The sequence below is a fragment of the Cervus canadensis genome, chromosome 29 (genome assembly GCF_019320065.1).
Source record: "Cervus canadensis isolate Bull #8, Minnesota chromosome 29, ASM1932006v1, whole genome shotgun sequence".
Lineage (NCBI taxonomy): Eukaryota > Metazoa > Chordata > Mammalia > Artiodactyla > Cervidae > Cervus > Cervus canadensis.
The window spans coordinates 20,724,879-20,752,357 of record NC_057414.1 but is presented as its reverse complement, the minus strand read 5'-3'; the positions used below and the strand labels follow the sequence as shown (position 1 = coordinate 20,752,357).

At 38.1% G+C, this 27,479-nt stretch overlaps 1 protein-coding gene across 3 annotated transcripts in view; it reads left to right on the top strand.

Annotated features, from left to right (window-relative positions):
- The first annotated feature begins 4,441 nt into the window (after nt 1-4,441).
- Nucleotides 4,442-27,479, top strand: part of ANO5 (anoctamin 5) — a 102,716-nt gene continuing 79,678 nt past the window's right edge. For 2 of the 3 annotated variants that reach the window (XM_043451410.1, XM_043451408.1), the window contains exons 1-3: nt 4,443-5,236; nt 14,381-14,424; nt 18,187-18,234. In XM_043451410.1, coding sequence (XP_043307345.1) covers nt 4,513-5,236; nt 14,381-14,424; nt 18,187-18,234 — 816 coding nt within the window. In that variant the 5' untranslated portion in view covers nt 4,443-4,512. Of the gene's footprint in view, nt 5,237-14,380; nt 14,425-18,186; nt 18,235-25,909; nt 25,952-27,479 lie in introns of all 3 variants that reach the window. The other variant, XM_043451407.1, reaches the window with a different exon arrangement.

The following is a 27,479-nucleotide window of genomic DNA, read 5'->3' as shown; positions in this document are numbered from 1 at the left end:
TCAACAAATATTTATGAGAACCTTTCTATTCTAGCCATTCTAAGTGCCACGGATATAGAAGAAAAGAAAACTGAGAAAATCTCAGCCTCCAGGGAGCTTATACAAAAATAAATATGCACAAGCAATTAAATATACAAAGTCAGAAAGAGAGAACGGCTCTAAAGAAAAACTTCAGGCTAAGAGGATAGTAATGTGAGGTTATTGACTCAGGGTGGTCAGCAAAGTTCTTCCCATGCAAGTGCATTCGGATAGAAAAATGATGGAAGAGAGCGAACTATCAAATATCTGTGTAAAGATCTTTATGGAGAAGAGAACAGTGAGTACAAAGTGCTTGGGAAATGATGGGAAAATTCCTATTCGGTTTGCGGAAGAGTGACAAGGCAGCATGGCTAGAACATGATAGCAGAGGTGGGAACTACGCCTAGATCATGTAAGGATAGTGCTGCAATGCTACTGGTAAGGAAGGTGGTTAGATTTGCCCTTACATGTGATAGAAAGTCACTGGCAGAGCTAAGCTTGGTGCTCTGTGATGACCTAGAGAAGTTAGATGGTGGCGGGGGCTGGTGAGTAGGAGTGAGGCTCAAGGGGGAGAAGATATTTGAGAATACTTACAGCTGATGCATGCTGTTACTACAGCAGAGGCTAACACAACATTGTAAAGCAATTATCCTCTGATTTAAAAAAAAAAAGCCATTGCAGACAGCAAGAAGAAGGGCATCATTTATGATCTCAGGGGCTGTTGCAAGCAGTCATGAGAGAGATGAAAACATTCTTGTTTCTCATCTTTTGCTGAGTCGGTTCCCCATCACTCTAGCCTGGGAACCAACTGCATCTTTCTAGTTACAGGGCACAGTAAACATGCTGCCCTGGGTCTTTACATTGACAAATGGTAAGGTTGCATGTGAGTACTCAAAACTTTACTGGTGTTTCTGATGATCATAATAGCCCTAGAGTCCAGCCTGTAAAGTGAGTTTTTCTAGGAGAGGGAAGAATGCCAGATGGTAGGCAGTCCTAGTAGACAGGGCTAGGGCTCATTGAAAAAGTCAAATGAAATGACTCAATGAAAAAGTCAAAAAAACAAATATTGCAGTATTTAAATACTGCAAATAAGGAGACTTGGTCCTCTCCACAGACACCAGTGCTGGTGAGTGAGGAATCTGTGTAGAGTCAGAAAATGCATGCAAATCTCAGAGAAACTGTTGAAATTGCATTTTGTTGGGTGGAGGAAAAAACACCCCACAGTTAGTATCCCTACCTACTGTTAAACCTATAACTACCTCTGCCAGTCAATAAAACTTTCTCATGTTTGTTACATTTTTACTGTTTCCAAAGTCCTTTCATGCATAGGATTTGTTTGACTTTCATAACAACTTTGGGAGATGGGTGGAACAGCTTAAGAGCCTTAATAGTCATAGACAAGGAAGGAGGGATGCAGAATCATCTGTTCAAGGTCATCATGCCCTTTAACTCATTAAGGGACAGACAGAGACATGCAGGTCTCTTGACTGCTGATTCAAAGATCCATACCCAAGAGCAGGCCATTTTATGTAGACTGTAATGATGTTGAAAATATATGGACTAAATAAAATTTTTGTGTGCTGTGTGCCAAGTCGCCTCAGTCATACCCGACTCTGTGACTCTATGGACTTTAGCCTGCCAGGCTCCTCTGGCCATGGGATTCTCCAGATGAGAATACTGGAGTGAGTTGCCATGCCCTCCTCCAGAGGATCTTCCCAACCCAGGGATGGAACTCATGTCTCTGCACTGGTAGTCTGGTTCTTTACCACTAGCACCACTCATAATTTTTAGGAGTTAAAAAATAAATGAAGGCCAGTCCAAAAGGAGAACACTTCCTGTAGGAGTTGAAGCCTTGGCATGCAGAGATATCAAGGAAGCAGACTGATCCAGACCACAGACAAGAGGCACCATGTCTTTGCTTTAAATACCAGCAGTGAGAAGGATTCATTGCATGACTTTCCAAGATCTTTCCTGGCTTCTAGAGTGTAGCTCATGAACTTGCCCTCTTCAGTGTTAAAGCCATCTGTTTAATGAAGCTGCTAAAATAAAAAAATTTTCACATGCAGGTGTTGCTCATTTTTATACATTTAACTTTCATATAGCTCAGGCTTTCATATATTATATACTGACACCCACAAAGCATCTTTTCTACAGAGAATCCATACTTTCACTTACTAGTTGTAAGGACTTACTAGTACTTTTACTTTATATTATTGTTTAGTTGCTAGGTTGTGTCAGGCACTTTTACAGACCCCATGGACTGTAGCCCCCCAGACTACTCGATCCGTGAGATTTCCCAGAATACTGGAGTAGATTCCCATTTCCTTCTCCAGGGGCTCTTCCTAACCCAGAGATCAAACCCATGTCTCCTGCATTAGCATGAAGATTCTTTATCACCAAATCACCAGGGAAGCCTACTTACCAGTTGGCCAACAAGTATTTTAAGCAATCATTTGACAGTTTAGCACCCAAAGTATCATGATTTTTATATTTACAGCTGTGTTTCTACTGTCATTTAAACACTTGCATACCACCCTTAGGATAGGACACAAAAGGCAAATTAAAACAAAAAGGCACTACCAGATGATACAATAACACTGAAACAAAGGCTGAATAATCTGGAAACAAAGGCTGAAGTAATTTGGAGGGCTAAAAAAGATAAGTTTTTGGTCTCCATATAATACTTAACTGTGTATTCAATTACATTAAAAGAACATGTATTCATTATTCATAACATAATTCTGGAAATGCATGGTTGAAGATTGAGTTTAAAGAGGCAGGGTGTAGCAAAGGAAGAAACTGACTAAAGAAGTTTCTAAATGGAAAGAAACTAAAATTATGAATGGATAAGCAAAATAAAGTATTTCAGTGATAAAAATACAGAGAAAATTTCTTAAGATCTCAAGGTTATGGAGAAAATACATACCTTTATCAAAAGAAGACGAGATCCAACTTTTTTGTTAACAAAGCTTAGAGAAGATGAATATCAGCAAAATCAGCATCAAAATATTCAATTTTGCACAAAATCATCATTACATGTCTTTTTCACATGTCACTTCAAATATGGTGCAGAATCAAGAAATATTAAATATATAATTATAGAAAATTATAGAAAAATTATTTTGTTTTTATTTAATCTACGTAAAGCAAAATCTGTACCATCTGTTAAATCACAATATCTACAGCACCTAGCAGAGGACCTGGTATATGGGAAGAACACAAAACAATTCACATGGTGAACATTTTATTAGACTCAAACCGTGATTAATCAAGAGGTAAATACGAACACCTGTAAGATAACTACCAATTTATTATAATTACACGTAAGTCTGCTGCTTAACTTATGAATACCAACATTTGAAACACCATCCCAAAACACATCAAGTAAGCAATTGCCTATAGTCTGAAATAGAGAACAGATAGCAAGGCATAGGGAAAAAAAAAAAAGATGATTTCCAGTTCCACAGTTAACCATGGACTTCACCAAAACCCTTCTCTCGGGCCTATTTTCTCATCTGTAAAAGACACTTCGAGGTTCAAAAATGTCAAGAGAAGGGGGAAAAATAGAGTAACATGAAAATTCAAAAAGGTCAAGTCTTCCTTGGTTATGTTCTCCTTATTCTTAAATCAGCCCATACCTGCCCCAAACTCAGTCACTCCCTCCTTGGCACTCTCAAGACCCTCAGCTCAGACCTCTACCTCAGCCTTAGTTCATCACCACTTATCTATTTTTCCTCTTTTAGACAGTAATTTTTATCTCCCAATTATTGGGGAGCTGGTAGTTGTTAAGGTCTCAAAGACATAAATCAATTCAGAGGAGCCAGTGAAGAGTGTAACCATTCACTCTTCTTGAGGTCAAAATGCCCAAGCCACTAAGAAACTCTGAGATGGGGCAGGGCTCAGTGCAAAATGGCTTCGCCTAGAGAGTATCTGAATTCTTAACTCATTACGACCGCACTTGTACAACGTGCCCCTCACAAGCCCCCGAGGTGGGTCCTAATAATGGTTCTCTTGAAGAAACAAGCCAGTGTCTCCTGAAGAAGCTTGACCAATGCCATCTGACTTCTAAGGGGCAGAGGCTGAATTCGAATTTAGGGCAAACTTGACTTTCCACCAACTGTGTGAGATGGGATTCCCTTTTAAAAGGCAGGAAACCTGGGTTCGATTCCTGGATCGGGACAACCTACTCCAGTAATCTTGCCTGGGAAATCCCATGGACGGAGGAGCCTATGGGGTAGCAAGAACCGGACACGACTTAAGAGACTAAACCACCACCAACCGTGTTGCTGCTAACAGCTGCAAATAACCCTGCGCAGGATTCCGGAAGGAGGGGCTGCTAGAATCTCCAGAACTGGCCACGCGCGTGCCTTTTAAGGGGCGGGGTCCCCTTAAGGAAGGCAGGTTTTTTCTCACCCGACAAAAAAATAACTCCTCAACCGGGAAGGGGTTTCTCTCCGAGAGCCGCCCATTCTAGGCGGAGGGCTGGGCAGATAGATGGACGAGGACGAGACCGACAGGCTGAGGGCGCAGCTCGCCCGTCGGCTGGCAGCAGAGATTGGTTCGGAGAGAGGGGAGGCGGCAGCCCAGGAGAACCAGGAGCCCGGGACGGGCGCCAGCCCGGTGGGATGGGACCAGCAAGGCCTGTTGAGAAGCGAACTGCCAGACCAAGAGGGCCGGGAGGCGGCCGCGGGCCCGGAGCGGGGACGGGAGGCGGAGGAGCCCGGGCCGAGTGAGGCAGGGGGCGGGAGCGAGAGGGAGCCTGGTAGCCCGCAGCCCAGCGGGTCGAGGGGCGGGGAGCTGGCGGGGAGGAGAGAGAGGCGGGGAGAGCCGCGGGAGGGCCAGAACCGAGGGCACTGGTGGAAGCCGGGAGGCTTCCATCCCGGCAAGATCCGGGAGATGTACTGGGAGCAGTCCCAGAGGCGCTACCGGGAGAGGACGCTGAAGCTGAACCTCAAGAACCCGAACAAGTGGAAATACCGGCCGCAGAGGAAGCCTCACGGGCTGACGCCCCCGAGGCCGGTGGAACCCGAGGAGGACGACGATTCCAAAGAGGGCTTCTTGCTCCCATCCCAAACACGGCGCGCCACCGTCAGATTCAGCCTCCAGACCAGATTTCACCAGTCTTCGCAGTGGTCGACCGTCTCCCCCTCGGGCAGCGTCATCAACGAGCTAGCGAAGATGGGCGACCCAGACGTCCTGGAGATGGTGCAGCAGCAAGGTGGGAGCCGGCTTGCGTGGCGCGGGGACCCCGGGGGGACGTTGGTGGTCCCGCCGCCGGGATCCCGGGGACGTTCGTGGATGCGCTGCGCCCCACGCGAGAGAGCGCCCGCCAGGCGCACGGTCCCTGCCCGGGTGGGTGAGCGTGGGCGGGTGAACCGAGGTTCCCTGGCCTCTGAACTTGGGCAGAGGAAAGAAGGAGCCTCCTACCAAGGAGAGAGCCCAAGCTTAGGGCGCATGACAGCAGTTCCCGGTGGGGGCCCTCGAGTCCTGTTGCCTGTTTCTATTTGCCAATTACTGCTCAAGCTTTGAGATCCTTGCTAATTATGGGAGGAGCAGAGCGAACCCTAAGGTCCATCAGTTTGAGATTCCTATGCACGTGGGGTGGCTGACGTTTCACAAGCTTTCATTGAATTTTTAGTTTCTTTGGAAAAATGTTTGTCCATCGTTTGCTCCGGGGTTTCCCATCTCCCCCTACCCGTGATCGTTGGGCTTTCCTCCTGAGCCATGCCAGAGGCCCCAGGAACCAGCCAGAAGCTAAACAGGTGTGGGTCCAGGGAAATACCAAGCCCTCTGGGACAGGATAGGACAGAGACAAGGCCAACCTCTGGAAACTCCCCTTATAGCCATCCCGGGCCCATATTCTGTTGGTCTGTTTTAGTACAGATTTCCTGAAAATTCACACATTTTCCTAGGTCTGTCTCCAGGGCCTTCAATGATACTCAGTTCTCTCAATGACACTTTCATGTCTTGTTAAGTGTTAGATGTGAACATGGAAACAGTGGGGGGTTTTTTGTAAAGTGATAAATGATCTAAGAAGTCAAACTATTTAGTCTTCAAAGACACCAAAGAAATAAAATGCCTTATTTTATTATGCATCCTCCTCCTCCCCTTAACAGCCTGAGATATAATTTACATACAATAAGAATCACCCACTTTAAAGGTTCAGTTCCAATTTTAGTATATTTACAATTTTGCCATCATCACCATAATCTAATTTTGGAACATTTTCATCACCCCAAACAGAAACCTCTTAGCTGTCACTCCCCCTTCACCTCCCTCTGCACCTCAGGTACCCCCAGCTCTAGGCAGCCTCTAATCCATTTACCGTCTCTAGGTTTATCAATTCTGAACACTTCTGGTAAACAGACTCATACAATACGTGATCTTTTGTAACTGGTTTCTTCCTCTTAGCATAGTGTTTTTGAAGTTCATGCATGTTATAACTTGTATCAGTGCATTATTCCTTTTTATGGTCAAATAATATTCCATTGCATATATTCATACTTTATCTGTTTATCGATTGGTGGACATTTGAATTGTTTCCACTTCCTTGGCTACTGTGAATGATGCTGCTTTGAACATTTATTGCAAGATTTTGTATGAAGATACGTTTTTATTTTTCTTGGGTATACACCTAGTATTGGAATTACTGAATAATATGGTGGCTGTATATTGAACATTTTGAGAAATTGCTGAACTGTTTTCTGCCTCATTTTCGTATTTTCACAAGTAGTATGTAGCGCCTCCAATTTCTTCACGTCTTCACTAACATTTGTGATTGTCTGTCTTTTTTATTTATAGCAACCCTAGTGGTTGTGAAGTGCTGTCTCAATGTGACTTTGATTTACATTTTCTCAGTGACCAAAAGTGTTGAGTACCTGTTTCAATGCTTATTAACTATTCATGTATCTTCATTGGAAACAATGTCTATTCAAATCCTTTGCCTGTTTAAAAAAATTAGTTAGTTGCCTTTTAATTATTGTGGTGTAAAAAGTCTTTATATATTCAGTGTATATGGCTTGCAAATACTTTCTTCCATTTGTGGGTTCTGTTTCCATTTTATTGATGGTATCACTTGAAGCAACTCCTCCCTTTTTAAACAAAAATAATTAAATATAGAGGGAAATGCATCTACCACCAGGGAAGTCCCCCACAGCATGAATTTTTAAGAGCTACTTTTATTCTTGTGCTTTAATATAAAATGGATTTCTTAAATTCCCCAATATAGATAAGTCTGAATCTGTGTATTACATATTTTCTAAATCACCTTTGAAGAGAAAGTTAAACAATTGATTTACATGTGATAAAATTTCTCCCTGGAGAGAGAATATTTTTACTGTGCCTTTCAGACATAATAGATTTTTCTAGGATTTGTTATATTTTCTGTTTATTTTCTTTACAGTTGAACACAGAAACAATCAGTGCTCTCCAATTAACTGTTTTCCCACAGTATAATAATTTTTAAAGTGAAATTATAAGGGCAATGTGTAATAGAACATTAAATTGTTATGTAAAGAAATGCTGCTAGTAAAATGTCAGTGTTGCTGAAATTGACTTATTGACTGATTGACATTGTTAGCAAGTTCTGATCTGAAATATTCGTGTTTTTTGTCTGTGGCTGTATTTATGTTTATGTTATTTTATACTCCTGGAAGAGATGTAAACTGAGAAGACCATTTGGTAAATCCAAGGGCTATTTTTGGGTTCTGGGTTCACTGAGTGTGTATTAGTAATGTGCTTTCAGTGAAAACTCAAAGCTGTCTTTGGGCTGGCATAAGTTTTGACTCATATTTTATGATTCTCCATAGTGATCGATAGGGCTTCCCTCATAACTCAGTCAGTAAAGAATGTGCCTGCAATGCAGGAGACCTGGGTTCGATTCCTGGGTCGGGAAGATCCCCTGGAGAAGGAGATGTCAACCCACTCCAGTCTTCTTGCCTGGGAAATCCCATGGACAGAGAAGCCTGGCAGGCTACAGTCCATGGGGTCGCAAGAGCCGGACATGACTTAGTGACTAGAGAGAGAGAGAGAGAGAGAGAGATTTATACTGAACCTTTTGTAGTTCTGGTTTCTAGGCCACAGGAAAAGTGGCCTAATCAATTCTGTTGACTTGAGAGGAAGTTGCAGGAATAGCAAGAAGCTGATCTAGAGTTGTAGGCTTCAAATCCTGCCTCTTCGGATATGCCTCTGTGTTGACAGAGGTTTGTAGATTATGCAGTTTCTTCAACTTTATATTCTCAGGGTGTGAAAGTATATCTGGGTCTCTGACATATGTGAACATCTGATTGTGTGTGTGAGAGAGGGCGCGCAAGTAGGTGAACGCTATGTGAGAGAGGGAGCATGGTGTGTGAGGAAATACATCTGTCGTCTTTAATCTTTCTGCCTTTCTGAAAGTGCACTCCACCGGGTTCGCAGGGAGTCTGCAGTCTTACAGAGGGTGGGAGAACAGGGCTGTGCTGTGCTGGGCTTAGTCTCAGTCCTGTCCGAGTCTGCGACCCCATGGACTGTAGCCCGCCAGGCTCCTCGGTCCGTGGGGATTCTCCAGGCAAGAACACTGGAGAGGGTTGCCATGCCCTCCTCCAGGGGATCTTCCTGACCCAGCGATCAAACCCAGGTCTCCTGCGCTGCAGGCGGATTCTTTACCATCTGAGCCACCGGGGAAGCCCAAGAATACTGGAGTGGGTAGCCTATCCCTTCTCCAGGGGATCTTCCCAACCCAGGAATCGAACTGGGTCTCCTGCACTGTAGGCGGATTCTTTACCAGCTGAGCTAGCAGGGAAGCCCAGAATGGGGCTACATTTCCCAAAGAGCTAAGGCCAGGGTGCTGTGGGAGCAGGGAGGAGGCTGACCAGGGGCCAGATGAGGAGGTTTCTGGCGAGGCTTGAAAGGAAGATGGCAAAACTGTTATAAAGTGGAAACATAAGCAAAAATTAGCTAAAAAAAGAAACAGTTGTTAGATCCAGGGTGAGGAATCAGCAAATTGGAAGGCAAAAGCATGAGAGAGAACTATTATGGATTGGAGATAATCTGAAGGAACTATATCATCAGCTGGTAAAGAATCCGCCTGCAGTGGGAGGGACCTGGGTTCAATCCCTGGAGAAGTAAAAGGCTACCCACTTTGGTATCCTAGCCTAGAGAATTCCATGGACTGTATAGTCCATGGGATCGCAGAGTCGAACACAACTGGGTGCCTTTCACTTCACTTCACTTCCACATTCTGAAATAAACACTTGGCATCAAGTTCTGATAACAGTTTGAAAATATTTTTTTTAAACTATTTGTTTTATGTTAAGTACAGCAAAAATAATTAGAGGAAGTAAAGGTTAGTGTTTCCAGTTTTTCTGCTTTCTTTTCTAAAATACGAAAATATAAAATATTCATAACTCTAGCTTAAGGTGTGCATTTTTTTTCTCTGTGCTTGGAACTATGCTTAATTCTATGCATAACAGTGACTGTTTTTGTCCTCAAAAAAATAAAAGCCTCCATACGCCAGTGTGCAAGTATAATACATTGAGAGACAAGGCATGTATTTTCTTAGACTTCTGTTCTTTATCTACTTATTGTAAGAGTTTGCTAGATTGGGTTCCTTTTTTTTTTTTGGAAAGTCTAATGAGAGGTAGTCGAGACGTGGAATTTTGAGCTGTGCATCTAGACAGTATTCATGCATAAAACCCTTTGATAATGATACTGTGTGACATTTTATATACGTCAAATAATTTTTACTTATATTTTAAATCTTTAGACAAGAAAACCTGTACTCAGAAAAGTTAAGTGATATGGCTATATCTATAGCATGTTAGTTTCATACTTTGCTTACACTAGCTATTACCTGTTTAATAGATCCTGCAACAAAAAGGCCCAAATACAGAATATATTCTTTTATCTTTATTCTGACACTCTACAGCTTATCCAAAGACTTTGAAATAGTTGTGAAAATTAATAAAAGTATAGAATATATCCTAATAATAATAATATCAACAAGAATAACATTCATGATCTCTGAGCCAGCGACTGGCTGCATAAAGGCTATTTACATGCATTTTCATTTAATGCTTACACACATCTTAGAATATAGTATAAACATTAAAGTCATTTATATGATATTTGTTAGCTTTGAATTTGGATTTCCCAGGTGGCACTAGTGGTAAAGAACTCGCCTGCCAATGAAGAAGTAAGAGATGCGGGTTCAATTCCTGGGTCGGGAAGATCCCCTGGAGAAGGCGAGGCAATCCACTCCAGGATTCTTGCCTGGAGAATCCCATGGACAGAGGAGCCTGATGGGCCATGGTCCACAGGGTCGCAAAAAGTTGAATGTGACTGAAATGACTTAGCATGGCACAGCACACAGCTTTGAATTTGTGCTAGTGCAAGGAAGTGCAAGGAGTGCAAGGAAGGCTAGGAGATGTGTTTTTTTGTTCTTTTTTTGCGAGAGCTCATTGCTGCACCATATAATTCGTATTTTGTTAGTGAAGAACAGGGAAGAGAAAGGATATTTATGGGAAGTCAGCAGCATCTGCTGTATTAATTGCCAACCATTAATAATCTTCCCCATTTCAGTAAATGGATTCACAAATTGCTCAAGTCTAGTAATCTTTCATCTTCTTTGTCTCTCCACCTGCACAGCTGCAATTTATAGCAGTTTGTTTTCCATTTTTGCTGAGATATTTCCAGTCCACTTGGGTGCCTTCATTTGCAGTGTTTCCGACTGCAGGCCAGACCCATATCATCTCTTGTGATTTATTGCAGCAACCTCTCATGATTTATTTCCTCTCTCAGTTCTCACTATTTTTTAACACGTCCTCCAGTCAGCAACTAGTGCTTTTCATAAAATTCAAATGTAAATACTATTTAAATAAATACTTTTTCATGGCTTACTATTTCACTAGAGAAGAAATCTAGTCATACAAGGTCCTCCCCAAAAGGTCCCCCACTCCATGCCTTTCCAACACCTTCTTAAACTTCTCTGCCATTTACCTACTCATCTTTAGCTTGGCCTTTGTTTCTTTCAACACCTAAAAAACTGTTCCTGTCTTGCAGCCTTTGCATGTTCTTGTGTTTCTTGTATCCTCTCAACTTTCACATCTCAGTATAATTATTACCCCCTCAGAGAGATTTTCTGAGTTCCTTATGTCTAAACCACATACCTCCTTGTTTTTCTCACTTTCTGTTTGCTCTTTTTGTTTCTGGTATAGCATTTATCACAGTTTTGGGTCTGTCTTCTCTCAGTTCAGTCGCTAAGTCATGTCTGATTCTTTGAGACCCCATGGACTGCAGCAGGCCAGGTCTCCCTGTCCATCACTAACTCCTGGATCTTGCTCAAATGCATGTCCATCGAGTCGGTGATGCTACCCAACCACCTCATCCTCTATCTTCCACTTGTCTTCAATCTTTCCCAGCATCAGTCCTTCCAGTGAATATTCAGGACTGATTTCCTTTAGGATTCACTCTTTTGACTACTTGCAGTCCAAGGGATTCTCAAGAGTCTTCTCCAACACCACAGTTCAAAAGCATCAACTCTTCAGCACTCAGCTTTCTTTATAGTCCCAACTCTCACATCCATACATGACTACTGGAAAACCACAGGTTTGACTGGATAGACCTTTGTTGGCAAAGTAACGTCTCTGCTTTTTAATACGCTGTCTAGGTTGGTCATAGCTTTTCTTCCAAGGAGCCAGAGTGTTAATTTCATGGCTGCAGTCACCATCTGCAGTGATTTTAGAGCCCCCGAAAATAAAATCTCTCACTGTTTCCATTGTTTCCCCATCTATTTGCCAGGAAGTGATGGGACTCAATCCCATGATCTTAGTTTTCTGAATATTGAGTTTTAAGCCAACTTTTTCACTCCCCTCTTGCAGTTTCATCAAGAGGCTCTTTAGTTCTTCACTTTCTGCCATGAGGGTGGTGTCATCTGCATATCTGAGATTATTGATATACCTTCCAGCAATCTTGATTCCAACTTGTGCTTCATCAAGCCCGGCATATCGCATGATGTACTCTGCATACAAGTTAAATAAACAGGGTGACAGTATACCTTGACGTACTGCTTTCCCAATTTGGAATCAGTCTGTTGTCCCATATCCAGTTCTAACGATTGCTTCTTGACCTGCATACAGATTTCTTAGGAGGCAGGAAGGTGGTCTGGTATTCCCATCTCTTTAAGAATTTTTCAGTTTGTTGTGATCCACACAGTCAAAGGCTTTCACGTAGTCAATAAAGCAGAAGTAGGTGTTTTTCTGGAACTCTCTTGCTTTTTCAGTGATCCAACGGATGTTGGTAATTTGATCTCTGGTTTCTCTGCTTTTTTAAATCCGGCTTGGACATCTTGAAGTTCACGGTTCACATACTGTTGAAGTCTGGCTTGAAGAATTTTGAGCATTACTTGGCTAGCATGTGAGATGTGTGCAATTGTGTAGTACTTCAAACATTCTTTAGCATTGCCTTTCTTTGGGATTGGAATGAAAACTGACCTTTTCCAGTCCTATGGCCACTGCTGAGTTTTCCAAATTTGCTGGTATATTGAGTGTAACACTTTCACAGCATCATCTTTTAGGATTTGAAATAGCTCAACTGCAATTCCATCACCTCCACTAGCTTTGTTCGTAGTGATGCTTCCTGAGGCCCACCTGACTTCACATTCCAGGATGTCTGGCTCTAGGTGAGTGATCACACCATTGTGGTTGTCTGGGTCATGAGGATCTTTTTTGTACAGTTCTTCTGTGTATTCTTGTCACCTCTTCTTAATATCTTCTGCTTCTGTTCAGTCCATACCATTTCTGTCTTTTATTTTACCTCTTTTGCATGAAATGTTCCCCTGGTATCTCTAATTTTCTTGAAGAGATCTCTAGTCTTTCCCATTCTATTGTTTTCCTCTATTTCTTTGCATTGATCACTGAGAAAGGCTTTCTCATCTCTCCTTGCTATTCTTTGGAACTCTGCATTCAAATGGGTATATCTTGCCTTTTCTCCTTTGCCTTTTCTTCTCTTCTTTTCTCAGCTACTTGTAAGGCCTCCTCAGACAACCATTTTGCCTTTTTTACATTTCTTTTCTGTCTCCTCTACGGTACTGTAGTACTGTAAATTTAACAATAGAGAATCAATCCACGTTAGCGATTATCACCACCATTATTATCATTGTTGTACTGACAATCAATGGCAAGAACTGTGAGGAGTCTGAGACTTGACTGCATTTGAAAGTTGACAAAGTAGCCTGTTACAATTTCATGGTTACAGGTAGAAGATTATGAGACACCTGGATGGGAGACAAAGAACAGTTTACCATTCACAGCATTAGCTGTGCCCAGAGTAGCAGCATATGTCATTGCCTGAGCCTAGGTTGTCACAGGTCAGTGCAGAGAGGGCCTGAGTATTTGGTGTGTGGTTTGCAATACAGGACAGCAATCTGAGCTTAGGGAACTGAAGTGTTTTTTTGACGAGTAATTATATTAATTGTATCCCAACATTTACCTACCCTTTAAGTATTCATCCGTAAGTAACATACTTTGGTTTTGCATAGTTAAACTTTATGTCATTGAAATATTGTTAATTATTTCTGCCTTTTTGCTGAACTATTTCTGGGAGATTTATGTTTTTGCATCTAATTAAAGTGAATTCAATTTTATTGCTAAATACCGTACATGTATGGTATTATACTACATTGTATTGATCCACTTTATTGTTTCTGGATATTTGGTTTGGTTTTCTGAGTGTTGTGTGCTCAGTCGTGCCCAACTCTTTGCAACCCCGTGGAGTATAGCCCACCAGGTTTCTCTGTCCATGGGATTTTAGCCATGCAAGAATACTGGAGTGGGTTGTCTTTTCCTTCTCCAGGGTATCTTTCCAGCCCAGAAGTCAAACACACATCTCCTGTGTCTCCTACATTGGCAGGCAGGTTTTTTTTGTTTTTTTTTTTTTTAACCACTGAGCCAACCTGGGAAACCTTGGTTTTCTGGTTATTACCAATAATACTGTTATGAACATTCTTGTACCATTCCCATAGTGCATTCATTTCTACTGAATTTATAGCTAAGATAGCATTTGTCAACTTTTTTTTAAATCTCAGAACCCCTTTATACTTTTAATAATTATTAGGAACTTCAAGAAGCTTTTGTTTATGAGTTAACTTTATTGGTCACCCAAGGATATTCACTTTTGTCACTTCTATTCAGCATAGTACTAGAAGTTCTAGCCAGACCAGTTAGGCAGGAAAAGGAATAAAAGACATCTAAATTGGAAAGGAAAAATGAAAATTGTTTCTGTTCACAGATAATATGATCTTTTAAATTTTGAATTCTCCCATTCAGAGTTTTAACATACTGTAATCAGTTGGCCATTTTAACATGACTTTTTTTGTTGTTTAATTTAGACAGACAAGTCAGTAGAGAAGAACATCATTCCAGAGCAAATGAGGTAAGTTAAATATATGTGTTAGCTTCTTGTAAGTCAAAACAAAAATTGAGGCAAGGTTAGATATGTACTTCATATGAATACTTGGATCTTTGTACTTCGGTTATTTATTCCTACTACATTCTTCATGTTTTGTCCTCCAACCTATTAATTTTTAAGTAAAGCAAATTCCATGTTTCATGTAAACTTAATATTGCATCTTTCTGGGTGTTATACGAGAAAAAACATAAGTTTGGATTTGTTTTGAGGCTTTCTGTGATGTAAACTCAGATATGCTGAGACTTGATATGCAAGATAACAGTATTTAGCTTAACACTCTGCTTGACTATAATGCAAGGAATAATATTTGATGGCTTTTTTTGTTAGAGTTAGTAGTATCTGATTAGTACATTTTTACTGAGGTATAATTGACATATAATCTGATATTAATTTCTGGTGTGCAACATAATAATTCATAGTTGTATATACTGCTAAATGTCACCACAATAAGTCTAATTACCATCCATCATCCTACAGAGTCACAGACATTTTTTCTTGTGATAGCATTTAAGATTTATTCTCTTTTAGCAAATATGCAGTACTATACCATTGACTGCAGTCACTGTATCATATATTATATCCCCATGACTTATTTGTAACTGACTGTTGATACCTCCTGACACCTTTCAACCTTTTGTTTGTCTCCACCCACCTCTTTTCTGGCAACCACCTATCTGTTCTGTGTGTCTGTAAGTTGTGTTCTATTTTGTTTATTTGTTTTATTTTCTAGACTCCTCGTGTAACTGAAATCATACAGTATTTGTCTTTCTCTGTCTGATTTATTTCACTTGGCATAATACCCTCAAGTTCCATTGATGTAGCAACTGACAAAATTTTATTCTTTTTCTTATGGCTAAGAAATATTCCATTGTGTGTATTTATGTGTGTGTGTGTCCATATGATTTATTAATTTATCCATTCATAGGTACTTCAGATAGTTCCCATATGTTGGCTGTTGTAAATAATGTTGCAGTGAACTTAGGGGTTCACGTATCTTTTCAAATTAGTATTTTCTTATTCGTTGGATAAATAACCATCAGTGGGATTGCCAGACCCTGTGGTAGTTCTGTTTTTAATTTTTTGAAGAGTCTCCATACTGTTTCCTGTAGTATCTGTACCAATTTATATTCCCACCAGCAGTGCATAGGGGTTCCCTTTTCTCCATTTTCTTGCCAACACTGTTATTCCTTATCTTTTTGATAGTAGGCTTTCTTACGAGAGTAAGGTGATATCTCACAGTGATTTTGATTTGTATTTCTCTGATGATTAGTGATGTTGAACATTTTTTCATGTGCCTGTTAGCCATCAGTATTTCTTTGGGAAAATGTTAATTCAGATCCTGTGCCCATTTTTTTCAATTGGATTGTTTGGCTTTTTTGCTATTGAGTTTTATGTGTTTTTTATATGTATGTATATATATTTTGGTGTTGACTTCTTATCAGGTGTATGATTTGCAAATATTTTCTCCCATTTTGGTAGGTTGCCTTCTCATTTTGTTAATGATTTCCTTTGCTATGCAGAAACTTTTTAGCTTGGTATAATCCCACCGGTTTAGTTTTGTTTTTACTGCATTTGGTTTTAGAGTCAGATGCAAAAAATTATCTCTGAGACTGATGTCAAGGAGTTCACCACCTCTATTTTTTTCCTGGGTTTTATGATTTAAGATCTTACACTCAATTCTTTAATCCATTTTTAATTAATTTTTGTGTATGGTGTAAGATAGTGGTCTAGTTGCATTATTTTGAATGTGACTATCCAGTGTCCCTAACGCCCCTTATTGAAGAAGACACTATCCTTTCCCCATTGTATTTTATTGGCTCCTTTGTTATAAATTAACTGATCATATATAATGGGTTTATTTTTGGGCTCTCTGTTCTGTTCATCTATGTTTCTGTGTTTATATCAATACTATTATGTTTTGATTACTATATATTTATAATATAGTTGAAAATCAGAAGGCATGATGCCTCCAAATTTGTTCTTCTTTCTTAAGATCGGTTGGGTTATTCAGGGTCTTTTGTGGGTTTAGGCAAATTTTAGGATTGTTTATTCAGTTCTGTGAAAAATGCCATTGGAATTATGGTTGATTGAATTAATCTGTAGATTGCTTTGTGTGATATGGATATTTTAACAATATTAAGCTTCCAATCCATGAGCATAGATATCTTTCTACTTATGTTTGTCTTCAGTGTCTTTCAGCAATGTGTTACGGGTCTTTCACTTCCTTGGTTAAATTTATTCTTAAGTATTTTATTCTTTTTGATGCAATTGTAAATGGGATTGTTTTCTTAATTTCTCTTTATGATAACTCTTTACTAGTGTGTATGGAAGTGCAACTGATTTTTGTGTATTTTTATACCCTGCAGCTTTACTAAATTTAATAATTAGTTCTAACAGTTTTGGGGGGGCAGTCTTCAGGTTTTTGGTTATATTAACTCATGCCATCTGCAGATAGTGACAGTTTTACTTTTCCTTTTAAATGTAGTAGGCTTTTTATTTATTCTTCTTGCCTAATTGATCAGGCTAGGACTTGCAATATTATGTTAACTAAAAGTGTCAAGAATGAGCATCCTATTATTATTCCTGATCTTACAGAAAAAGGTGTAGGCTTTTCTTTTAAACATGATGTTTGCTGTGGGCTTGTCATATATAGCCTTTCTTATGGTGATATATAAGTTAATAATTAATCAAAAACCCTCAACAAACAAAGTTACAGGACCAGATGGCTTCACTGGAAAACTCTACCAAACATTCAAAGAAAATTTAATATTTATCATTCTCAAGCTCTTCCAAAATATTGAACACTTCCCAATTCATTTTATGAGGCCAGAACTATGCTGATACAAAACCAAACAAGGACTCCACAAAAAAAGAAAATTACAGGCTAATATACCTCTTGAACACATATACAAATATCCTTAACAAAATATTAGCAAGAAGAATTCAAAAATACATTAAAAGGATCATGTGCCATGGTCAAGTGAAAATTTATTCCAGGGATGCAAGGATGGTTCAATACATGCAAATCAGTCAGCATAATACATCACATTGACAAAATAAAAGACAAAAATCATATGATCACACCAAAGATAAAAAGAATATAATACCAAAAAGCATTTGACAAAATTCAACATCCATTTATGATAAAAACTCTTCATACAAGTAGGTAAAGATCACAACAGAAATAAATGCCATAGAGACTAAAAAGACAATAGAAAAGATCAACGAAATTAACAGCTGATATTTGAAAAGATAAATAAAATTTACAAGCTTTCAGTTTCAACTAAGAAACCAAGAGAACCTAACTAAAATCAGAATTAAAAGAAGACAAGTTATATCTGTGCTATGCTTAGTTGCTCAATCGTGTCCAACTCTTTGCGACCCTATTGACCATAGCCTGCCAGGCTCCTCTGTCCATGGGGATTCTCCAGGCAAGAATACTGGAGTGGGTAGCCATGCCCTCCTCCAGGGGAGCTTCCCGACCCAGGGATCAAACCCACATTTCTTATGTATCCTGCATTGGCAGGTGAGTTCTTTACCAGTAGCGCCACCTGGGAAACCCCACGTACATGCAGAATTTTGCATCCAGTTTCATGTGTTTCATAGCTCTCCTTAATTGTAGGTTTAGATTTTACACAGAGAATCTAGAGTTTTTGTTGGTGACAGTTGTATGCTCTCCGTTGCATTATTATTAACAGTGCTGTTTCTTCTCCGTGGTGCTATTAGGACCCGAGAAGCAGAGAGTCCAGTTTTCTCATCTGTCGAGAAGCACAGGTAAGCAGCCATCAGTAGCGCACTTTCTTGCATGGACATGATGGGTTATCTTTGCATAATCAGCAGTTAAGACTCTTACTTAGTTCACAGTTAATTTTCAAGTTCTTATACATGATATTTGATAATTTATTTGCAAACAGTCCATTGCTTGTGGGGAAAAAGGTATCATCAGGCACATTAGTTAGAATGGTGCATAAAGCATAGCATTTTGCTTGCATTTTACTTTCTCAGTTTTAAGAGATGAGAAAATGAAGGGTGTGAGAAGTTTAATGATTTGACCAAAATTAAACATATGTTTAGGGGGCATATCCTGGACTAGATTAGGACTCAGGTTTCCAAGGTCTAATTTAGTATTCTTTCTCCATACATCTCTCGTCTTACCTGTAGGTATACACCTAAGAATAATCATGAATAAGTACAATTTATTTAGCAAATTTGAATGTCAATTAAGAGGTAAATAAAGGCATTCAAAAATTTTTATTAGTTGCTTAATAACTAAAAGATACCATTTGGGAAGATGGGGAAATAGAGTTATTTTCTTACTGACAATTTTAATACAAATGTTTTCCTTTTCACTAGCATACTGATCTTTATGTTCCAGAATGAAGGTTGTGGGGTTGATCAACATAAAATACCAGAAATTTTATTTTTTTTAATTTATTTTAATTTATGTTTATTTTTTGATCATGTTAAACACTTACCTGATTCCCAAGTTGAAAAACCATAGATCAAATAATGTTAAGTGCAGCCTAAAGCTTATGCTATTTTGGTGTCACCTTTTAAGAAGAATAATAGGACAATAATTTACTTTAAAATCTTTACAAAAATGTTTGACCATGACAGCGAACACATTGCTAGAATTCTTCCTAAATGCTTGAAGGGACTGATGTAAGAGGCACTGAAACTTTGACTTTATTATTTGAAGGTAAATCCATCTCCGTTTGAAACTATGAATCAAAGCATTTCAAAGAAAAATTTCTTCTTTTTTTCTTCCTCTTAAGTCTTCTGTAGTGAGCATTTTTATTTAGTTTGTCCTTCCGGTGCATCTGTTACTTTTCTGTGTGTCCATGTCTAAATACGTATATGTGTGTACATTTCTCCTGCTTCTTACACTAAAGATAGCATACTCTACATATTGATCTGTTCCTTGGTTTTCACTTAAAAACATCCTGGAGTTCCCTCTGTATTGTGTATTGATTTCACTCTCATTTGCTAATATGTGACATAGTATTCAATTGTGTGGGTTTAGGATAATGTATTCATCCAGTCTTTTACTGATGGACGTTCTAGTTGTTTTTAATCTTGGAAATCTTTTCTTTCTTTTAGTCTTTAACCCTTGGGAATCAGGCTTATAATATTTTGGCCAAGTGTATCTTTCAAAATAGTATTTAACCATCAAAAATAAAGGCATATGTAATTTTACCATATATTACCAAATTTCCCTCTGTTTTGCATTTCCAAGAAATATACAAGTGTTCTCTTTCTCCAGAGCCTTACCAACAGTGTTTACTGAGTTTAGATGTTTGCCTGTCTGTTAGAGAGGTATAGATAGTGGAGCTTTTTCATTTACTACTGTATCCTAGGATAATTTAAACTTTCATACCTCTCAATATGAGTGAGACATTTATCTTTTTTCTACATTTATGGTCATTTTCATTTATTTTGTTGGATCATTCTGTTTATATATCTTGTCTATTTTCCTGTCAAACTGGTAGGTTTTCTTTTTTTTTCCCTTGATTATTTTGGGGGAACTGTTTACATATTTATTATCACCCCCTTGCCCATGAAGGCAATTGACAGGGGACAATTGTTAGAACCTAGGAAACAGTCAGTGAACTTCAGTGGAGGGAGGGTTAGAGCTCTCCTGAATCCAGCCTCAGAAAGGAAGAAATTTACCCTCTCCTCCTTCCTTCCAGTCATCTGTAGGAAGCCAGAGATGAGAGGAATTCTTTGATATCTATAACCAGTCACCCTCCCAAGGAAAAAAAGCAGGGTAGCAATGGATAGAAAAGGGATCTGCTAAGACAAGCTGAAGATATCAGCTGGCTATCATTGGATGTATTTCCCCTTTGGGGGGAAAAAAAATGTAATCCAACCATTATTATGCTACAACTTCCCGACTAATGATTCTATAACTTTGGAAGAATTCACACAATTTAACCTTTTATTTTAAGGTTAAAATAGAAGATCTGCTGGAAGAGGGCATGGCAACCCACTCCAGTATTCTTGCCTGAAGAATCCCCATGGACAGAGGAGCCTGGTGGGTTACAGTCCATGGGATCACAAAGAGTCAGACATGGCTGAGCCTCTAAGCACAGCACAGCACAGTCAACAGTGGATTTATTGAGTACCCAAGTGTTGTTGACCGTGTTAGTCTCTCAGTTGTGTCCAACTCGGCAACCCCATGAACTGTAGCCTCTGTTCATAGAATTCTCCAGGCAAGAATACTGGAATGGGCATTCCCTTCTCCAGGGGATCTTTCTGACCCAGAGGTTGAACCCAGGTCTCCCGCATTGCAGGCGGATTCTTTACTGTCTAAGCCACCAGGGAAGCCCTCTGAGCCACCAGGACGTCATCAGTACCAAAATGGCTTGCTGAATAGCTAGGTTAGAAGGATGCTAAAACCATTAAATGAGATAACAGAAAAATGAAGATTATACCTAAAAGAACCTGTCTTAGAGTAGTGCCATTTGTGTTTAAGGGGAATAATTTGAAAAGTTATTAGGGTTTAAAGGAGGAGGAATGGGCATTAGAAAGCACACTAGAGGCATGCCTTAATAACAACCAACATGGTGTGAGTGGTTTTAAGGGGGCGTATATTTTACCCACCTCAGGGGCAATTGTTCAAATATTTTATGACATGTTTGGCATAGATGCAAGCCATCCAGAATGTACATTTGAATAAATGAACCAGAAGCAGTTAGCATGAATATAGTTTAGTATTTATAATTGGTCCATGTATCTACTTAGATAGGATTGCTCTAGGACTCAAGACATTTAATTCTGTCTGCTGGGGATCTTATTCAGTTTCATGGTTTTAATTACCATTGATATGTTGCCACACTCAATTTGAAGTTTCTAGTATAGATATCTCGCCTGACCTTCAGGCTTAAATATCCAAGTCTTTCCCCACCATATGCATTTGAATGTTTAAAGACATTCCAATATTTATGTGTCTAAAATGTAATTTTTTCCCCAGACAAGAAGCTGCTCAATTGAAATCTTTCATATCTCAACTACATACAATCTATTCTTCTAGCTGTTCAAGTTAAAAATTATCATCACTACTGTTTATACATTACATACAATAAAATGCATTTTAGGTGTACAGTTTGACAAATTTTAACAAATCACAGCAGTCAAGATATAAATTTCCATTACCTCAGGAAAAAAGCTTCCTTTTTTCTGTTTTACCCCTGCACTAGGCAAGCTCTGATTTTTAAAAAAAAATTTTTTCTAAAGTGATATGTGAGCAGAATCATACTGTATATACTGTATTTTATGTCTGGCTCCTGGACTTTTTGTTCAGCACAATGTTGCTGAAACGCATCAAGAATTCCACGTGATGCTGATAAACTGAATCTCATTGAATATCTCCATAATTTTTTGGTTTCTTTTGCTTTATTGCTAAGTAGTATTCCATTGTATGGATATACCAGAATTTGTTTATCCATTCACCTGTTTGATGGATATTTGAATCATTTTCAGCTTTATAAATAAAACTGTTAGGAATATTCATGTAAGAGGTGTTTATATAGACATACATTTTCATTTCTTTATGCTAATTTCCTAGGAGAAATTTTCTGGGTCATATGGAAAGAGTATGTGTAACTTTATATGAAACTGCAAAAATGTTTTTAAAAGGGGTTGTGTATTTTTCATTCAGTAATGCATGAGAGTTCTAGTTGCTCTCCGTGCTCCCCAGCACTTGATGTCGTCAGCTTTTTAATTTTAGTGGTTGAGTGAATGATATCTCATGGTTTCAGTTCTCATTTCCCTGATGAATGATAGTGTTATACATCTTTTCATGGGCTTATTGACCATTCATACATCTTCTGTTAACTATATGTTCAAATCTTTTCTGTATTTTAGAAATTGGATTATCTTTCACTAACTTTTAAGAAGTTTGAAGGCAAGACCTTTGTCAGTTTTGTGTATTCCAAAGATCTTCTCCCAGTCTGACTTTCCTTTTTTTTTTTTTTTTAACTTAACACTGTTTTTAAAAAAACAAATTTTCAAAGTTTCAAAGTTCAGATTCTCCTTTTTTTTTTTTTTAATGAGCCATGCTTTTTGTGTGCAAAGAAATAATTGTACCAAAGTAGAGGAGATTTTCTCAGATTTTCTATAGTTTTATACTTTTAACTCTTACCTTTGGTCTGGGATTCATTTTGAGTTAACTTTTGTAGATGATTTGTGGTAAGAATTAAATGTATTTGCTTTTTACTATGCATATGTAACATGTGCTATCATTTCCTCATAGAACCTTTGTGGAAACTGACCATGTAGGTGTGAGTTTATTTCTAAACTCTGCTTTGCCCATCATGTGTCTATTCTTCTGACAACATTACACTTTCTTCATTACTCTCAGTTCAGTTCAGTTTAGTCACTCAGTCGTGTCTGACTATCTGCAATACCATGAACTGCAGCACGCCAGGCCCCCCTGTCCATCACCAGCTCCCGGAGTTTACCCAAACTCATGTCCATCGAGTCGGTGATGCCATCCAACCATCTCATCCTCTGTCGTCCCTTTCTCCTCCTGCCCTCAATCTTTCCCAGCATCAGGGTCTTTTCAAATGAGTCAGCTCTTTGCGTCAGGTGGCCAAAGTATTGGAGTTTCAGCTTCAATATCAGTCCGTCCAGTGAATACCCAGGACTGATCTCCTTTAGGATGGACTAGTCTGATCTCCTTGCAGTCCAAGGGACTCTGAAGAGTCTTCTCCAACACCACAGTTCAAAAGCATCAATTCTTTGGCGCTCAGCTTTCTTTTTAGTCCAACTCTCACATCCATACATGACTACTGGAAAAACCATAGCCTTGACTAGAAGAACCTTTGTTGACAAAGTAATGTCTCTGCCTTCACTTTATATTAAAAGTAAGAAAATCAGATTATTTCCAATTTATTCTTCTTTATCAAAATTGTTTGGCTACTCTAGAATCTACATTTTTTCATATAAATTTTACAATCAGCTTGACAAGTCTAAAAAAATTATTATTGGTGTTTTGATTGGTATTGCTTAGACTCTATAGATTAATTTTAGGAGAATTTACATCTTAATGATATTGATCTTTTTCAATACATGAACATAAAATATATCTCTGTTTTGATATGTTTTAGTATATATCAGCAATATTTTCATTTTTAATGTGCAAGTATTATACATATATGTTAACTCTGTCCATAGATGCTTCATATTTTTGATCCTCATGTAAATATATATTTTTTTCATTTCCAATTGGACATTGCCCTCTCTCTCTCTCTTTCTCTCTCTCATCTCTATGGATTTTAAAAGTATATAGATTTAAAACACCTGGCATAATAATTCAAAAGTTAGGACTTAAGGTGTTCAAGTTATGTGTAATCAAAGAAAGATGTTATTGCCAACTTCTGTGTAACACCAGTAATAAAAGTTTTCAACTCTATTTATAGAGAAGAGGCTCTAACATATCTTTTTACAAATAAATTAGATTAAATTTAATGAATTGAAAAGACACAGGCAAGTTATGCTTATGGTAAGTTTATAATAATATGAAAACTAATTTTAATATGGTAATATTATTAAAAAGGCAAGAAAAATGCGTGCTTTAAATGTAGCCACTTATTATATTAAAAAATTCAGTGCTTAGACAAAACTAGAAGTAAATACACTGAATAGTTACTAAAATAGCAAGGAAATAGGAATGATTTTAAAAATACATTTTTAGTAGGTTTAGTGTTACTATTTTATAATGAAAAGTGAACATATTTGGCACATGATGGAAATACATAATAAAGTTGTTAATTCTAAATTTTTCGTCTATGGAATGTTAATTGTATCATTTTGTAATCAAGTCCTTTGGTGATCTTCATTTAATATATTTAAAATTAATTTTAAAAAATATTAAGTCAGTACTTTTTCAGGACTAATGTTGATCCTGAGCTCACTGATTTTTGTATTGCAAGGATATTGTGTATTGGAAAGGCTGCAAAGTAACTTGACATTAGAGGTATTTATCACAGAAGGCTTTTTACCAGTCACTTAGGTAAATTTTTATACCTTGCATTCTCAGCCTTCTTAATGTTGTGGTACTAGTTAAACCATGACTCCAGGGCCAACTTATTCTTTAGGCATAGGAGGCACAAAATACTTATTGGATCCCATGGAAATGTTTTAATTTTAACATATTTTAAAATCAGAGTTAAAAAAAGTATAATCATATATATTATTTTTTATTAAACATTTTAATAGAAAAAGGGACCCGTGAAAGTCATAATATGGTCCTATATGGCTTCTTAGAGTATGAGTGTTTCATTTCCCTTAACAATTTTGTGATGACTTCTGGTAAAACATCTGAGAAAAGTAGTAACTTGTGGATCTCATGAAAGATCCCAAGAAAATTAAAGTGCTAAGTTAGAATATTTCAGCCCAACACAAAATATTATGCTTTATACAGTGACCAACATCCATCATGTATCTGTCTTTTTTTTAAGTAATGGCAGTATTAACTCATGTATACATAGTAGGCTCTTCAGTTTACAGAGCTGAAACTTTCCCAGCTTAGTCACCAGTTGCTGGGTCTATTTAGAATATTCCAGGAAAAACAACAGTTTAAACAAAACTTTGCATGGCAAGAACTGAAATTCTTTATTGATAATTTAATTAGATAATTTATAATTTCATTATACTATGAAATATAGTACTTGCCTTTTTGTGCCATAGGTTGTTTTCCTTTCAAATATTATTGATTAGCCCAGATGTTTTTTAGTGAATTGCTGTGGTATTCTAAAAATAATGGTAACTGAAAATTGAAGACAACTGAGCATTTAAGTAATTAAGTGACTTTTTCCCCCCAGTATTCTGATAGTGAAATATTTTAATTGTAATGAAAGATCATTAATCTTTTAGATCTGATTAAAGCTTGGAACCTCTTTCTTAAAAAAGTAATTACACACACACTTATATGGTAATGGTAATTTCAGTATTTTTTTCAGTAATGAAATATTTTACACTATTGGGTGAGCTTTTCATACCATACATGGTCCCAGAATAACTATAATAATTTTGCTTTCTTTGCCTGATGTATATAGGCATACATAACAGAATTTCTACTACATCTATTTTACTTTACATTTCCATTCTCATGTTTTCCTTCATTATTTTTTCTTTTTCTTTCTTAATCCAGGTCCACAAATGTGTATTATTTAAAGTTACTGTAAAAGTATTTAGGGAAATTTACTTCAAAGTCCCCTTTTTTCTTTCATTTATTCTTTATTGTCTTCTTCTTTTTTGTTCTTCTTTTTGTTCTTCTTTTCTTCTTACTGTCTTCTCCCACCTTCCAGATCTGAAGTGTTACACATACACATGCATATTCACATGAACAATCATACTGGGGTTTGTCTGTTTGTATGTCTGCTTTGGGGGAAATCTTCTTTAATTCTGGGCAGGATTTGCTAACATTCTGTTGATTGCTTCCCAGCCTGCCACGCGATACAATTTGTTCCTGAGGCGGCGTCTTCTGGTAACCAGTGTGGAATGATAACTGCCTGTGCTTTGGATGGCTGCATTGCTAGCCTGAGTCATTTTTGTTGCAATGAATGCTGTTAATTTGAGGGACTTTGTCATTGCTTCCTATTCCCAGGCAACTGAGATTTTAGAATGGTGATTCATAATCTTTTTGGGGTCTGATTCAAGCTTTGGAACCTCTTCCTTTAAAAAAATGTAATTGCAAACACACAAATACACACACTTGCACTTACACACTTTAAATTTACATACAGTTTCAGAAGTTTATGAGTTTCCATGAAGAATCCAAGTTTATGAGCCTTAGAATAACTACCTCATTCAATAGCCACCCAGATGTTTGCCTCACTATAAACAGGCATTTCCAAGAACAAATACAATCAAATATAAATAAAAAAATACACACACACACTGCAAAAAAAATGATCTTAATGTCATGTCTTGTGCAAAACAAAATAATGAGATGTTTTCATAGTTTTCAGTTACGTGTAACAAAATTATCATGTTTTTCTGCCCCAGTTGAAGTCAACCAGTTTCTGTGAACAGTCCTAAGGACGTCTGCTGCTGCTGCTGCTAAGTCGCTTCAGTCGTGTAAGACTCTGTGCGACCCCATAGACGGCAGCCCACCAGGCTCCCCTGTCCCTGGGATTCTCCAGGCAAGAACACTGGAGTGGGTTGCCATTTCTTTCTCCAATGCTTGAAAGTGAAAAGTGAAAGTGAAGTCAGTCAGTCATGTCTGACTCTTCGCGACCCCATGGACTGCAGCCTACCAGGCTCCTCCGTCCATGGGACTCTCCTCATAGTATTTACAGGGCTACCGGTGATTTCTCTGTATGTTAAAAATTGTTTACAGTTTATAGTTAGTGAATGACATAATGATAGAGATTTGTGTTTTTCTAGGTAGCCTTTGGTTTTTGAGAGAAGGGAATTACATGTGCTCATGGACAGAGGAGCCTGGCAGACTACAGTCCATGGGGTTGCAAAGAGTTGGACATGACTGAGCAACTAAACACAGCACATTTTGACTGAACATTCAGGAAATAATTGGATTAAATAGTCCAGCTACTTTGTTTGTTTCCTAATGGAAAAAAACTGAGTGTGATTTTTGTTGATTTCTACATGCACATCTTCTGTCACCAGAACTTCTCTTTGTGGACCTAAATTTAGCTGTTCAAACAAACGATATGAATTCTTACCAATATATGTCATTAAAAAAAAAACTTTACCAGACAAAATATGACTGACCCAGACTTAGAGCAAAAAGATTATTATTTTTCCCTCTAATTTTTTGCTTTGACTGTATTTAATCTAATTAGTATTATTTTCCCTTCCCCAGTTTGGTAATTTCATAAAATATGCTAATCCTGTGACAACGTACAAGAGCTCAAATAATTTTTCATTTTGTTCACTTTTTTTAGTGATTTATAATCGAGATCTATAACATGATAACAGTTTGAATTTTTCATGTCTTTTTTTTTTTTAACTTTCTTTTATGAGAAGAGAGATGACTATGTATCCTTTGGGGT